Source organism: Notolepis coatsorum (genome assembly GCF_963971535.1).
Source record: "Notolepis coatsorum genome assembly, chromosome: 1".
NCBI lineage: Eukaryota > Metazoa > Chordata > Actinopteri > Aulopiformes > Paralepididae > Notolepis > Notolepis coatsorum.
In genome coordinates this window covers 64,568,547-64,583,734 of record NC_140165.1, presented here as the reverse complement: position 1 = coordinate 64,583,734, position 15,188 = coordinate 64,568,547, and the positions used below count along the sequence as shown (strand labels likewise).

The 15,188-nt window shown below is 44.5% G+C and overlaps 1 protein-coding gene across 1 annotated transcript in view; it reads right to left on the bottom strand.

Moving 5' to 3' along the window:
• LOC311235920 (voltage-gated delayed rectifier potassium channel KCNH8-like) overlaps window positions 1-7,455 on the bottom strand; it is a gene marked incomplete at its 3' end in the record, with an annotated part of 374,679 nt that extends 367,224 nt beyond the window's left edge. Inside the window, exons 1-4 of the mRNA XM_084323448.1 lie at window positions 7,230-7,455; window positions 4,717-4,851; window positions 3,996-4,135; window positions 165-423 (exon numbers count right to left, since the gene is read on the bottom strand). Of these exons, the coding sequence (XP_084179574.1) occupies window positions 165-423; window positions 3,996-4,135; window positions 4,717-4,851; window positions 7,230-7,359 (664 nt within the window). The 5' untranslated portion in view covers window positions 7,360-7,455. The remainder of the gene's footprint in view (window positions 1-164; window positions 424-3,995; window positions 4,136-4,716; window positions 4,852-7,229) is intronic.
• Between the last annotated feature and the right edge of the window lie 7,733 nt (window positions 7,456-15,188).

Here is a 15,188-nt window from a genome sequence, read left to right as displayed (position 1 = left end):
TTTATTATTGTTACTGTATATTGTAGAAATGTGTGCATTGAAATGTCTGTAAAGTCTCGACTACATTGAAAATGAGGGTGACCTCAATTGTAATTTCGAGAATAAATAAAGGTTGATGATGATGAAACTATTTAAAATGTGTGTTTAGATGCGTCGCTCCTCACCGATAATGAACAGAATCTCCACCAGGATGTCGCTGACGCTCGGCGGGTTGCGGGCAGCCGACACCCCGTCCTCACGCACCTCGGCGGCGGTGAAGCAGACGTTGTACGGCACGGTGATCGCCACGTAGAAAGTGGCCAGCAGGATCAGCCAATCCCAGCCCGCCTTGAAGGCGCCGTAGTGGAGGAGGATGAGGCGGGACTTCTGGACGTCGGCCACCTTGTACTCCGGTACCGGGTTGGCGTTCGCCCCGAGCACACTCTGGAAAGTGGAAACACACACGGGTAAACACACATACACACACAGACACACACACACGCACACACACACAGGTAAACGCACACACACACACACACACACACACACACACACACACACAGGTACACAGGTACAAACACACACAGGTACATACAGGTGTGTACACACACACACACACACACACACACACACACACACACACACACATTAATTAGAGAAGCAAATATGAAATCCAATGCTGTTGTGAAGACATGTTTGAATGAGACATAAAGCAGGCTGGTATGACGACGGCATGGTGGCACATAGTGGTTAGCACTGCTGCCTCACAGCAAGAAGGTCCTGGGTTCGAACCCCAGCAGAGGGCCTTTCTGTCTGGAGTTTGCATGCTCTCCCCGTGTTCGCGTGGGCTTCCTCCAGGTACTCTAGTTTCCTCCCACACCATAAAGACATACAGGCAGGGACTACATATGAAAACTAGCTCATTAGCTAATTCTGGCACATTTACATTGATGTGGAAACTGAAGATGTTGATTAATGTGCACTGTCCCTGGGTAAAAAATGAATAAATAAACTTAAACTTAAACATGTTTGAATGAGACATGAAGCAGGTTGTTATGAACAGTGTTGGGCAAGTTACTTTAAAAAAGTAACTAGTTACAGTTACTAGTTACTTCTTCCAAAAAGTTACTAAATTATAAAAGTAACTAGTTACTTCAGAAAGTAACTATTGCGTTACTTTCAAGATTTTCTTTTACATAAACAACATACACAAATCTAAACTATTTTAATGTTGCTGTGGGACAAAGTGAGACTAGCCTCCAATCCAATGCCATGTATGTAGATATTATAATTACTATGTTTATATAGTGGATCATACAAATACAAACAGAATAGATGTTTTGGAACTTTTGATATGTATTGCCCCTCAACAGGCCACAACTGGGCAACATTAAATTATGCTTGTTAAGCACTATACCAAAAATAAATAACAAATATATACTGATTGATTGAACATTTTAATTAACAGATTGCAGAATGGGTACAATACAGTACGACTCAATACACACAATTGTTAAGGGGATGCAGACCAGAGAAAGTGTTTCGTCTTGTTTACATCAGGGTCCCCCATTTTCAATTCATGACATTTATGACGAAAGTCTTTCTCTGGTCTGCATCCCCTTAACAATTGTATGTATTGAGCTGTACTGTACTACCCATTCTGCAATCTGTTAATAAACTTTTCAATCAATCAATCAATGACATACACAACATACAGATATAAGAATCTAATCGAATCATCTAAACTAATCTAATCATGACATTTAAGACATGCATGATGACATACAGAGATATATATATCTCTGAGCACCTGAAGCCTGTGCTATTAAACCAGGAAGTGCAGCACTGTTGATAAGGCTGTCGGCACTGCAGTAGAGCCACTCAGTGCCCTGCGCTGCAAAGAGTGAACACAAAACGCTCATGGACCTGCAGTCTCATGTTGACTGAGTCGCTTGTGTTGTTCGTTGGATTCGTTTTTGGGCTCAAAACGTACACTACACGGACCGCGGTCTCATGCTGACTGATCAGTGATCGCTTGTCTTGTCGCGCTGTGTGTCAGACTCTGGATGCTTTAGACACCCGCCCACCTCCACCTCTGATTGGCTTACCATGACATTTTATTCAACCTCAGACAATCGTCAGCATGTATGCTTGGCTCGCGCACTGCCCACTAAACAAGGAAGAACATATTATTGCCTCTCGGCGCAGAGATCTGTCTGATGAAAGAAACAGGTTCATTCATAGTAACGCGCCGCATTTTTTTGCAGTAACGGTAACAGCGTTATTAAGATCGGAAGAGTAATCCGTTAGATTACTCGTTACTGAAAAAACGAACGCCGTTAGTAACGAAGTTACTTATAGCGCCGTTATTCCCATCACTGGTTATGAAGACGTGTTTGAATGAGACATGAAACAGGTTATTATGAAGATGTGTTTGAATTAAGCATTACATCACGCACAGGAGTGTGTTATACTAATTAGATCACGCCTAGGGGTGGTTGTCAGGCCCGACGCGCAGCGGAGGGTCGTTAGACCCCCCTAGGCGTGATCTGAGTATAACACACAACTTCAAGTGATGTAATGCTTTTATACAATGGCCGAATTCACTCAACCTTATTGCTATACAATAAACACACAGTAATTGAAGCATGATGGAGATTTATTCACAAAACCAAATCCAATAGTAGATCCAAGTCTGACAAAAAGAAAAAAGAAAAAAAATCGATGGCCATTTTTATTTTTATTTTTAAGTCCGGGATTTTTCTTTTGTTTCACAATGGGTCATGACAAACCAATTACATAATCCAACATATGTGTAACGAACTAACATATTCCAGTTGACTGTATCTTTTTTGGAGGATTCGTTCAAAAGATATTCATACTTCCATTTGTCTATCTATGGCGGACTCATTCAGACTCATTTAAAAAAAAAAAATAATAATAATTCGGTTGTGGGAGGGATCTGGGGTCACGTGGAGTGTTATACGATATAACAACGTCTAACAGCCAATCAGAATCAAGATATTTGCATGCCATTGTATAATGAGACATAAAGCAGGTTGTTACTGTATGAAGACATGTTTGAATGAGACATAAAGCAGGTTGTTGTGAAGACGTGTTTGAATGAGACATAAAGCAGGTTGTTCCTGTATGAAGACGTGTTTGAATGAGACATGAAGCAAGTTGTTATGAAGACATGTTTGAATGAGACATGAAGCAGGCTGGTATGAAGACGTGTTTGAATGATAAACTACTCAGACACGTCATCTACTGAAATCCGACTTTAATCTTGTTGAACATCTCATTAAACCTGTGCTGGTCTAAGGAGAGGAAATCCAGTGAAAAGTCAATAGGAGCTTGATGAATTATCTCGGGTTAATTGGAACATTTACCACACAAGTTCAAGACCTTCCCTTTATTACGGCTCAGCGGCTTGCTATGCAACAACACGGCTTGATTGAAGGAAGGGTTGATTAGAGCTTTGAAAAGAGGGAAAAGTGTCTGTCTGTCTGTCTGTCTGTCTGTCTGTCTGTCTCTCTGTCTGTCTGTCTGTCTGTCTGTCTGTCTGTCTGTCTGTCTGTCTGTCTGTCTGTCTGTCTGTCTGTCTGTCTGTCTGTCTGTGTGTGTGTGTGTGTGTGTGTGTGCCACGCGCGCGTGTGTGTGTGTGTGTGTGTGTGTATATGAAGGGTTGAATGTGTGATGGGTTTCTCAGACTACCTACAGGTTCATTAGTTTTCCCAAAGTAATGTCCTTGCTAAGTCATGACGCATCAACCCTCCAATAAACAGTTTCCGGGGGTCAAGTTGTCTGTGTTGGCGGAGGCTTTTCATTTTTCAACACGCCTCAGTACTGTGTCCCTTGTTGTTTTAATAGAGCTTAGTAATACAAAAAAAACAGTTTGGGGTCATGTGCTCCTAGTATCTCCTGCTGTCTGAAGGACTGGGACGTCAGACTTAACCGAATTATAACACTGACAAACTGGCGAACTGCCCAAAACCATGCGAGGATCATCTCACGTTGTTGATCTTGAGCTTGGTCTTGTCCTGCTTCTGGAGATGTCCAGACAGCTGGTAGAGCACGGCCCTGCTGCGACGTCGCTCCGAGGAGAAACCCGGGGGACGGGTGATCTTGTGGACCTCCACGCCTGTCTCCTCGGCTAGGTGGAGGACAGGGAGGTGGACACACGGGGAGATGGTAATAACAATGCTGAATATAAATCATTCTTTTGGAGTTTAAATCACCATTATTTTCATCTTGTCAGGGTAGATGCACACTGCAGGACTTCTGGACCTAATTATAAGTAAGCTGCTTAAGCACTACCTAAATACTCGTTGATTAACCCATTAACTGGAATTAGGAACTAAGTGTCAGATTCTCTCTCTCTATCATTCCAAGCCCTCTCCTCTTGCTCCCTTCTCCCATGTCCCCTATCCTCCTCCCTGCCCCTCCACCCCTCTCCTCCTCCCTGCCCCCTCTCTCTCTCTCTCTCTCTCTCTCTCTCTCTCTCTCTCTCTCTCTCTCTCTCTCTCTCTCTCTCTCTCTCTCTCTCTCTCTCTCTCTCTCTCTCTCTCTCTCTCTCTCTCTCTCTCTCTCTCTCTCTCTCTCTCTCTCTCTCTCTCTCTCTCTCTCTCTCTCTCTCTCTCTCTCTCTCTCTCTCTCTCTCTCTCTCTCTCTCTCTCTCTCTCTCTCTCTCTCTCTCTCTCTCTCTCTCTCTCTCTCTCTCTCTCTCTCTCTCACCAGTCTCTGAGTCGCTCCCATGATCTTGGTCTCTCTTGTTCTCTGTGATGTCCTTATGAGAGACCAAGTAGAGGACCACGTCCCCTTTCTCATTCTTTATCGGCACGATGTCCAGCAGGCACCAGAACTGAACACCTGGCAACAAAGACAGAAATAGCAACACTCCATGAATCCCAACACATGGGAAGTAAATAAGTGGTCATGAGTCACAAGTCACTACTGTTGCTTCCTTCAGACAAACTTTGAGATTAAAGGTGCTATAGATAACATTCAGCCACTAGATGTCGCACTAGAGCACCAGCGTGTCATTTATCCAATCAGGTGCATCCCACGTGGACAATGGGAAGTAGGGAGGGGATACATGTAAACAACAACATTCATTTAGGACTCGCCAAAGAAAAATTATGTTTAATTAATTAGTCAATAATTTTGCGGGAGGAAGCAATACTTCTTTATTATTTTTTTTATGATTACTCTACATAACTATTTTATCTATTGCACCTTTAAATTATATGAATTAAAGGATGTTGAGTATTTATAATTGTTTTTTCTTGAAATTTCTGAAGGTATTTCTCCGATTTTCTCTGTTTTCTCCCCGTCCCAACCTGGTTGTTGTGCGCATGTTCTCCTACTGGTCCGGTACAAGGGAACCCTGAAGTATCCGCACGCTTCCTCCGACACGTGCGGCGACAGCCAGTGGCTCTCTTCTCACCTGGCAGTGAGGGCTCTCATTGGTGAAGTGTAATGCGTGGGAGGTCACGCTGCCTTCCTCAAGTCCTGCCTCCGCTGAGCAAGCGCCCGGACCTGACCTGTAGGCGTCGCTGTCCACAACGCCAGTTTCCCACCCACGGCTTCCCTCCCCCTAACCCAGCCAAACGAGTTAGTATAGCGATCAGCCCAAGCCAAGGCAATGCTGACTCCGGGAGTCGAGACCGCAGCCTCTTGCATTGGTGACGAGCGCAATCTCCACTACGCCACCTGACCGCACCAAAGACATGAGAATTTTATCAAATTAGCATGCAAAGAATTTAGAAATCAGCATATGATTCAATGACCCAACTGAACACATAACTGGTACCAAACCAAGCAACCGACAAACCAATGTAAACAAGCAAACCACTCTATGTACCGATGATCGACCACTCGATAATCAATAACAATCCAGTATGGTAGTATGATATACTATCATGACCCTTTGAGTATGTACTATACGTTTCTGAAGATCTGAAGGCATAATGCAAGGACCAGAAAGAAAGTAGGGTATTGTATTGTTATTTTTACTCTTACTCATAGTATATATTCAGTTAATTATATTGTTTAGAATGTTTATTTTTCTCATATTTTTTTATTGCCTATATTTATGTCTTTCTACCATTACCCTGCCCATACCTGTACCTCCCCTCCCCCATGCTGCTATGTCGCCCACATTTCCCCAAGGGGATCAATAAAGGAATATCTTATCTTATCTTAATAACCCAACCAAACAAACAATGACCAACCAACAAATTAACCAACATGTAAAGCAGCAATCAATGTGCCATAAACCAACCATCCATCCACCTGCGCACTCAACCAACCAAGCAATTAACCAACTGTACTACTTGCGGCTGGGGAACATTATCGCTATACATTATGACATTGATACGCTGGCGCCTGTAATGTGATCATTTTCACTTTTCAAAGATTTGATCAAAGGTATCTAATGTAGTTTTTTTACCACTAGCTGATGAAATTGGCGCTATAGAGCACAATAGGAGGGGAAATTGTCCTTGAATGTGCACTAGGATGCACGAGGATGCACAAGGATGCACAAGCACGCCACAAGCACAAAAACCTACAAACAAAAGCAAGAAAATTGTGATGCAAGACCTTATGATAATATTTTGTCAAATGATGTTTAATAATGAAAAAAGGTCAATTAAATACTTTGAATAGTACACATAAGTAACGGATTTTCACATTTTCTTGCTTTTGTTTATTGCTGATGCCTTTTCAGCCTATAGTGATCATTTGCATTACGTTGCAGTATAAAATCTCAATTATAACAATAAAAATGTTAACTAAATTAAGAATTGCCAGGGCGGCCAGGTAGCGCAGGCGCAGCGGACTAAGCGTCTGTCTACCACCACAGAGCCAGTGGGATCGAAGCCGGCGTGGATGGGTCCTGGTCGTTGTAAACAGCGACTCCTACAGTTCGGTCGGGGCGCCTGCACAGCAAGGTCGGGTCCTGGGAGAGGTAGTGTGATCCTTCCACACGTTACACTCCCCCAGTGAGAGTCCCCGCTGCCAGGTGAAAAGAAGCGGTGGGCTGGCTACACATGTGTCGGAGGAAGCATGTGATAGTCTCCGCCTTCCCAGACCGACGGTAGGGGGCAGAGCGTGCAACGACCAGGTAGGGGATTGGGAATTGGCATAACATTGGGATGGGGAAAAAATGGAAAAAGAAGGGGGGAAAAGATAATAATAAAAAAAAAATATTAAGAATTGCCCCCCGCCCACCAGACCAGCCTCACCACCCTTCTTGTAGAGGATGATCTCAGTCTTGAACTCCCTACGCTCGTCCAGGGCCTTCTGCATCTGCGACGTCAGGCGGTCGCTGGTCTCGGCGCCATACAGGAAGTGACACGTGCAGCTCCTCTGCATCAGCTCTCCGCGGGCAAAGCCGGTCAGCTCGCAGAATCCATCAGAACAGTAGACGATGGGGTAGAGGGACTGGACCTGGGCGTTCCCCAGGACGAAGTTACTATCTGGAGGGCAGAGGGGAGGGGGGAGACGAGGGGGGGGGGGAGAGGGAGGGAGAGGGAGGGAGGGAGGGAGGGAGAGAGAGAGAAAGAGAGAGAGAGGGTGAGAGAGATAGAGGGAGGGACAGAGAGAGAGGGAGACTCAGATCAGTTATTTTCATGACAATGTGAGCAGCACAAATCACATGGAATCTCATATCTTCAATTCTGATTTGGTCCACTTTCATATGTCGGAATTCATGCAACCTTTACGTCACTCTAGATTGACATTCATCACAATCGTGTGGCGAGAGTCACTCTGTGAATACAAACATGGAAGACAGCTGTGATGTTGGTGGTCAGTGGAGGGACAGTGGGGTGTTCACCTTATAAGGATTTGGGGTGACACTTCTGTACAAGCAAAACTTGAGGGGATGTCTGTGTTTGAAATCATATTGAAAAAAGAAATGGCTCTCTTTCAGCTCCTCCTCGCCCCCAATATCATCTACTTACGAACTAGTTGGCCTCCACTGCAATTTATAAACTTGACCTTTAAGGTCCCAGGTATGGGTGTGGTTAGGGGTGTTCCTAACCTTGGTGACATCTTGATGATCTTGGATAAGGGATCTCATGGAGAAACAATGGAAAATCTGCTATTATTTGAGTAGGAAATATGGAATGCTGATCAATCTCCTAAAAACAAGCCACAAATAGTTCAGACGCAGACATTTTTCCTAGTGGATTACTTTTGTTCCCTTTTCTTTTTGGACATGGAACTGCATGGGACTCTACAGTGAAATGTTTGATTTTGGTTTGAATACTACTGGCTCTAAAGAGCAGTACATCAAGGACTGTGTAAGGTGTCTGGCTGATGACGTTAATTCACTTGTTAGCATTAAAGAATTACACCAAGATAGCTTAGTTTAGCAAACAGCTAATCAGATGTTGTCACTGTAAGAGCGTGATTGAGGAGGCGCATTCGAAAATAGATGAATGGGGAGGATACAGTGAGTCCCTTGAGTAATCAGCAGGCATTGTGTCAAATTGTCCCAAATGAAGACGCTTCCAAAATGAGCCGAAATAGATTGCAGAAGCGATATTCCTCTAGTCCTGCCCCCTGGTTCAAAATGCCTACCACTACTGCTGATAATGATAGGCTGAAATTAGGGAAACTATTTGCCAGGGTCCAGCAGAAAGTTAGCATGATGGTTGGCTAGCTACCTGGCTATGACTCTGCGACATGGCTGCAACTAAACAACACTTTTTTGTCTTTTGTGTTTTTGTCTTATCAGATAGTTAATGTATACGTTATAAGCATCCAAAATGCTGCTGCCAGGCTGGTCTCAGGCACCAGAATGAGGGACCACATCTACCCCGTCCTTGTCTCTCTCCACTGGCTGAGAAAGATAGTCAAATTCAAGACCCTGATGTTTGTCTACAAAGCCCTCAACGGTCTCGTCCCAGCCTACATTGAGGAACTCTTAGTCCAACCCATCAGCTCCAGGTCCCTCAGATCGAATGACCAACTGTGTCTGAGGGTCCTGTGGGCCAAACTGGTGACCAAGGGTTACCAGGCTTTTGCAGTGATGGCACCAACACTGTGGAATAAGCTCCCTTTAACATCAAGTCTGCCAACACCTTACAGACTTGTAAGGCCTTAAAACCCACCTTTTCGTTCTAGATTATCACTGTGTTACATTGCTGTTGTGTGTCTGAGGTGATACAATTCTTTACAGAAAAATATACAGTCTCCATACAGTAGACTGAACGTGAAGCGCTCTGCACAACACCAACTGACACCTTAAAGGCGTCCTGGGTCAAGGCAAGATGGAGGGACCAGTGGAAGTCTGCAGAACCATCCAGGCTTCACCACTATGTTGAAGATCCCACAGATGTTCTTGGCCAGCACCTTCCCCGAAAGCAATGGACAACCCTCAACCGCCTGAGGACAGGCGTAGGACCCTTCAGAGCAGCAATGCAGAAATGGGGTCTCGTGGAGTGCCCAGTGTGAATGCAGGGACCCATTACAAACTGTGGAACATAATAATGAGCAGCTGCCCCAAACACCGGCCACCGAATGGCAATCGTGGTCTAATCGACCTGGACGATGACACGTTGGACTGGCTTGCCTCAATGGAGCTGAAGGTCTAAGGCAGGGGTCTCAAACTCACGGCCCGCAATTTTTTTTTGCCAAAAATAGATTTTCTTTTTAATTTTAAATTTTTTGCAGTCATGTCATCACAAACACTGGCATTTAAAGGGTACAAATAAAACAATTCCTGCACCAGAATGCAGGAAATGAAGTCTTTGTAACACAAAATCTCCTGGTAGGGGACCCCCCACTTAAAAAGTGGCCTAACTGGGGCTATATGTCGCACTATATTTCCTGGCCTGAATGATTTACCCAGTCTGGCCCTGGTTAAATGCCGCCAATGCTTATTAGTGTGTGTGCGTTTGAACGTTTGCATGTTTCAACCATACATTTCCATAAAAATAAAAATAAATACTTGAAACCCTTTTTGTGTGGAATATTTGATGCGGCCCAGCCTCACCCAGACTCTACCTCCAGTGGCCCCCAGGTAAATTGAGTTTGAGACCCCTGGTCTAAGGGCATACGCCAGAGAGAGAACGTGAAGCGCTGGTTCCTTTTTCTTCACCTACTGTATGGCAAAAATTAACTACAGTATGTTTTCCTTTTCCGTTTACCAGTCATTTGCATTTAGGTAAAGTGATGATTTATGGGAGGAGGAGGAGGAACTATTAACTGTTTTGCTAGCCACATTTGAAGAGCCACATTGCTAACACTAAATTATGTCCCAAATGTTGCAACTTCATTATGCCCCCAAAACGAGAACGCACTGGTGCTGGTGACGTCGGGTGGCCGGAGCTGTACTGCTAAGCTACTTTTGGTAGGGTAGGGTGGAGTAAGAGCCTGCATGAACCACAAACAAAGCTAGTGGAACGAATGGAATTAACGTTATATGAGAAATAAACACTGTTTGTGTTCATCACTTGATTTTGTGTTAAACTAACACAAGGGTTGATGGGCGCAAATAAACTCCTAGACAATGGCCCCACCATTATACTTTTCTGCTAGCTTGCCAACATTAGCTAGCATGCTAACGTGATGAATTAATTGGCTTGGCTGGCGCTTTTATTTTGAAGGCAAAACTTCTCCACATGAAGTCTTATTTAAGCTTAATTAAGCTAGCTTGACACAGCTACAGAATTCAAGCTATTGCCGCGAAGCCACCCAATAATCTTTGGTACAGTGTGTAAACGTCTGACGTTTTGACGCTATTGCTGTTAGACACGCGCATGCGCATTCAAAGCGCATATAAGGAATAATGATAATAAGAGTAGGACATACGTTCTACTGTATAGTGGCTATTTACAAACAATTTTGTAATTCGTATTTGCCACTTCCACTCCGGGGATAGCTTTAGTCTACGCGCACATAATAATCCTTTGGCTGTCACAATGAATCAATCATTTATTTCTCATAAGCAAAACAAACAAAACTCGTATATCTAATACATGCGTGCGTTGCGTGCAGTGCGTCTGTGCGTGCGGTACAAAAACTGTTTGCCTTCCCGGTCCACGTCTCCCACGCAAGCCACCACCCCTTATCAAGGTAAACTACACAGGTGGATAGCTCAGGTAGGTCTCTTTAAAGGGAAAGTGCACATAGTTTCAAATCATAAGAATAGTTACAATAAGATAATCAGTGTAAATAATATCATGACTTGTCAATCAAATTATCAGTTTTCGTTTTCATATTTCGTAATCCATAAGCATTTTCATAATTCAAATAATTGCATGATACAAACTCAAAGATTAAATAACTCAAAAATGGCTCCTACAACCCGGCCTCTAATTGTCCATTATCCTAAAAAGGGACAATTATTCTATGCAAATATGTTAACAGGAGCCTGAACATGTCTTTATATAGTTCATGTAGGAATAGAAATATTCCAAAAAGGGGGTATGTTCCACGAAAAAGCGTATAATCCACAAAAAAGGTATAATCCACAAAAAAGGTATAATCCATAAAAAAGGTATAATCCATCAGTGTAACAAAGGTTCGGGCATTGCCCTCGAAAAGGAAAAAACAAACAAGCGCGTGAAGAAGTCAGTAGGGGCTAGTCAATGTCAGTCAATCTGCTTCTTTCAGCAAGCATAGTTTGCTGATGGGCCTTTCTAGGATATTGTACTTGGTCTTGACCTTTACCTTGCGTACATGCCCTCTGCTGTCAGGCATTGTCTCTTCCACCTCTTCCTCTTCCACCCAAAATTACTGGGTTTAAGGCAACGGCTGATGTGGAGGTTTGACAGCTTGCCTAGATCCTCCAACCATCTCTGCCATGACCGAGCGTGGGCTTCTGGGATCTTGTCATCCCATCCACAATTAATTTTGCAAAGATCTTGCATGATCCTCTTCGCTGGGAGAACCAGTGGGGCGAGGAATCCCATGGGGTCGTAAACAGAATTAGTCACAGACAGAATACCCCTCCTGGTTAAGGGTTGTTGCTTTGTAGCAGTCTTGAAGGAGAAGGTGTCCGTTTCCACATGCCACTGGATTCCGAGAGCTCGTTCCACCGGTAGTTCTTCTCTGTCGAGATCGAGCTCCTTCACTTCCTTGGCTTTATCTTCATCTGGAATGGCAGACAGAACAGCACGGCTGTTACTGATCCACTTCGTAAGTCTTTTTCGCATTTTTGCTTTCTTCTTGTGGTACACACCGTGGTGAGGTATGTACCACACCTTTCCATCTTCTCTGTGCAGCCGTCCTTCTGGCACCCGCTTGGCGTGCCCCTTATCCAAGATGTCACTCATGGGCCCTTTATAATCAGCAAAGTATGCCTCGTCCCTCCTGAATCTCTTAATGAGGTTCGTGGCTCGCTGCTCTGCCATCCTTCTATTATTTGGCAGATTCACGTCCTCTTTGCGAAATGGCAATCGTAGTTGGTAGTGACCATCCTTCAATGTGATGGACTTAGCTGCAATGTCCAGGAATTTCTTGTCCTCTACAGACGGCTCGGCCTTCTCATCGTAGCCTCGCTCTGGGAAGTCTTGATTGTACTGTTTGATGAGAAGTTCTTCCAGGTTTGCTATGGTGACTCGGTTTGATGTTGTACGTGGTCGACCCTGCTTGTCAATGGGCAGGCTGCCGCTCAGGGGACCATTAACCACCCATCCGAGACAGGTTCTCACTGCATAGGGCCCGTTTCCTTTGCTGTTAATTATTTCCCATGGCTCCATGGCTTTGACAGCATTAATCCCAATCAACAGTCCAACTTCCTCCTCAATAGTAGTCAGAGGTACGTCTTTCAGATAAGGCCATTCTTTTAGACCCTCTTGTGTTGGTATGTTTTCTTGTGAGACTGGTATAGCGAGCTGTGTGTAAACTTCAGGGAGAGCAAAGAAGTTATTGCTTTCCAAATCACTCACTTCCAGCCCATCCAATCTGTAACTGCTCACAGGCCGTTCCTGGCCCATTGTCCTGAGCAGTATCTCTGTTTTCTGGCCTCTGGCGTCCAGCTTCTTCATCAGGCTCTCGGTACAGAAGGTAGCAGAGCTTCCATGATCCAGGAACGCATATGTTCTGATTACTTTGCTTCCTTTAGCCATCTTAACCTGGATAGGCAGAATAGCTAGAGCACATTCCTTTCCTCCGGCCCCAGTAAGCCCGCAAGCCTGCAGTGAGACCAGGGCGCTGGAAACTTCCTCACCTTTAGCTGTAACTGTGGTGGTGCTCTCTTCCTTCCTGGGGTTGTCTGTTCTATTTATGTGCAGGAGAGTTGGGTGTTTGAGCTGACAAGAGCGACAAGTCAGGCGATTCCTACACAACTTGCTCATGTGTCCTCTGTTTAGACATGCAAAGCAGATTCCCTTTGTCCTGAAAAATTCGATCTTCTCCTTATGAGGCTTCAGAATCATTTTCTTACAACACTCCATGGCGTGTTCTCCAGTACAAAATAAGCATGGCTTACAAAATGCATTTGAACTGACTTTGCCATCCAACCTTTGCTTCTCCATTTCCACTGGTGTCAATGATGTAGCAAAATTGCTCCTGCCTTTGCTTCCTGATGACTTGGATTGATGCTGGGGGTTACCCAGCCTTGTTTTAAGGCCTTGTACCTTTGGAGTAGACTCTTGAATATTCCCAAATACTGGGTCTAGAATAACTCTCACTTGCCGTTCCACAAAGTCAACCAGGTTTGTGAATCTTGCTCTTTGCAGGGTTCGTTCATAATAGCTGCATGCTACAGATCTCCATGAATCTCTGAGCCTGTAGGGTAACTTAGAAATGACCGTTCTCATGTTGGATGGATTGTCCAGTTCATGCATGTACTCTAGGGCCTGCATAGCATTGCAGCACACACGGAGAAATAGTGAATAGGCCTGTAGTGCTGCCCCATCCTCAGGTTTGATAGCAGCCCAATCCAGTGCCTTCTGGATATAGGCGCTTGTGATTTTTATTTTATCACCGAAGTGCAGTTCCAGCAGTCGCCTTGCTTCAGCATATCCTCTTGCAGGATCCATGTGCTGGCAGCTGCGTACCAGCTCTCTTGGTTGGCCAGTGGTATATTGCTCCAGATAATATAATCTGTCCTTACTGATGTCCGTGTTGGACTCGATACCATGTTCAAAAGCACTTATGAACGACTGATATTCCATTGGGTCTCCTCCAAATGTTGTGATTTCCCTGGCGGGTAGCAATGACAGCCTTTGTTGGTGCACAAGAAGTTCTGTCATTTGACTCTGCCTGTCCATGACAGTAGCTAATGTGTTCTGGTGACTTTGGTGACCATGCCCTGATGGTGCACCTGGTTGAATACCTCCCCCTAGTGGACCAACTGGGATATTGGTCATGTGTGATGGCCTGGACAGGTAAGTTGCTGCACCTGGCTGAATGCCTCCCCCTAGTGGACCAACTGGGACATTGGTAATGTGTGATGGCCTGGACAGGTAAGTTGCTGCACCTGGCTGAATGCCTCCCCCTAGTGGACCAACTGGGAAATAGTCAACATGTGATGGCCTCGACAGATATGGACCTGCCTGTGACAGGGGTTGACTGTATTCCGTTTCCATGGAGTGGTCAGGTGGCATCCTTGACCTAGCTCCTAGCTGGGGGGACTGTTGTCTGTCATCGTCAGGCGGGGGGGGTGAGCTTCCCGGATCAATAATGTCCATTGTCATTGGGGGTTGATCTTGCCTGGCTTGCATTTGGTCAAGATACTCATTCATGCCATCTGTAGGAGTCCTTGCCTGGGATTCCTTTATTTTGTCGTATTTATCGAGGACTTTCAGTTTAGCATCAGATTCAGCAAATGCCATCTGCATTTCAAGTTGTTCCTTTTTAGCATGCAGATCCTTTGTCATCTTTTGCAGTTTGTCCTCTTCCTCCTCTAATTTCCACTTTTCCTCCATGACTGCTGATTTAGCAATGAGAGCAGCTCTCTCCGTTTCTAGTGTTATACGCAGAGTTGAGGTTGTTGATTTAGTGGTCTTTTTAGATGTGCTGCTGATGCTGTCCTCAGGTCGAACTTGATCCTGTTCTTTATAACCAGGTTTTATTCTGTTTCGAACATCATTCATAAATGAATTGAATTGTTGAACCTTTGGTTTATACCAGTCGTATTCATCACCCTCTTTCTCATCTTCATATAACAGTGCTTGAACAGATTGGTGCATCTTCTCAAATTCATTCATTAAAACATCAAAGGCTTGCAAATGTTCATTCACCTT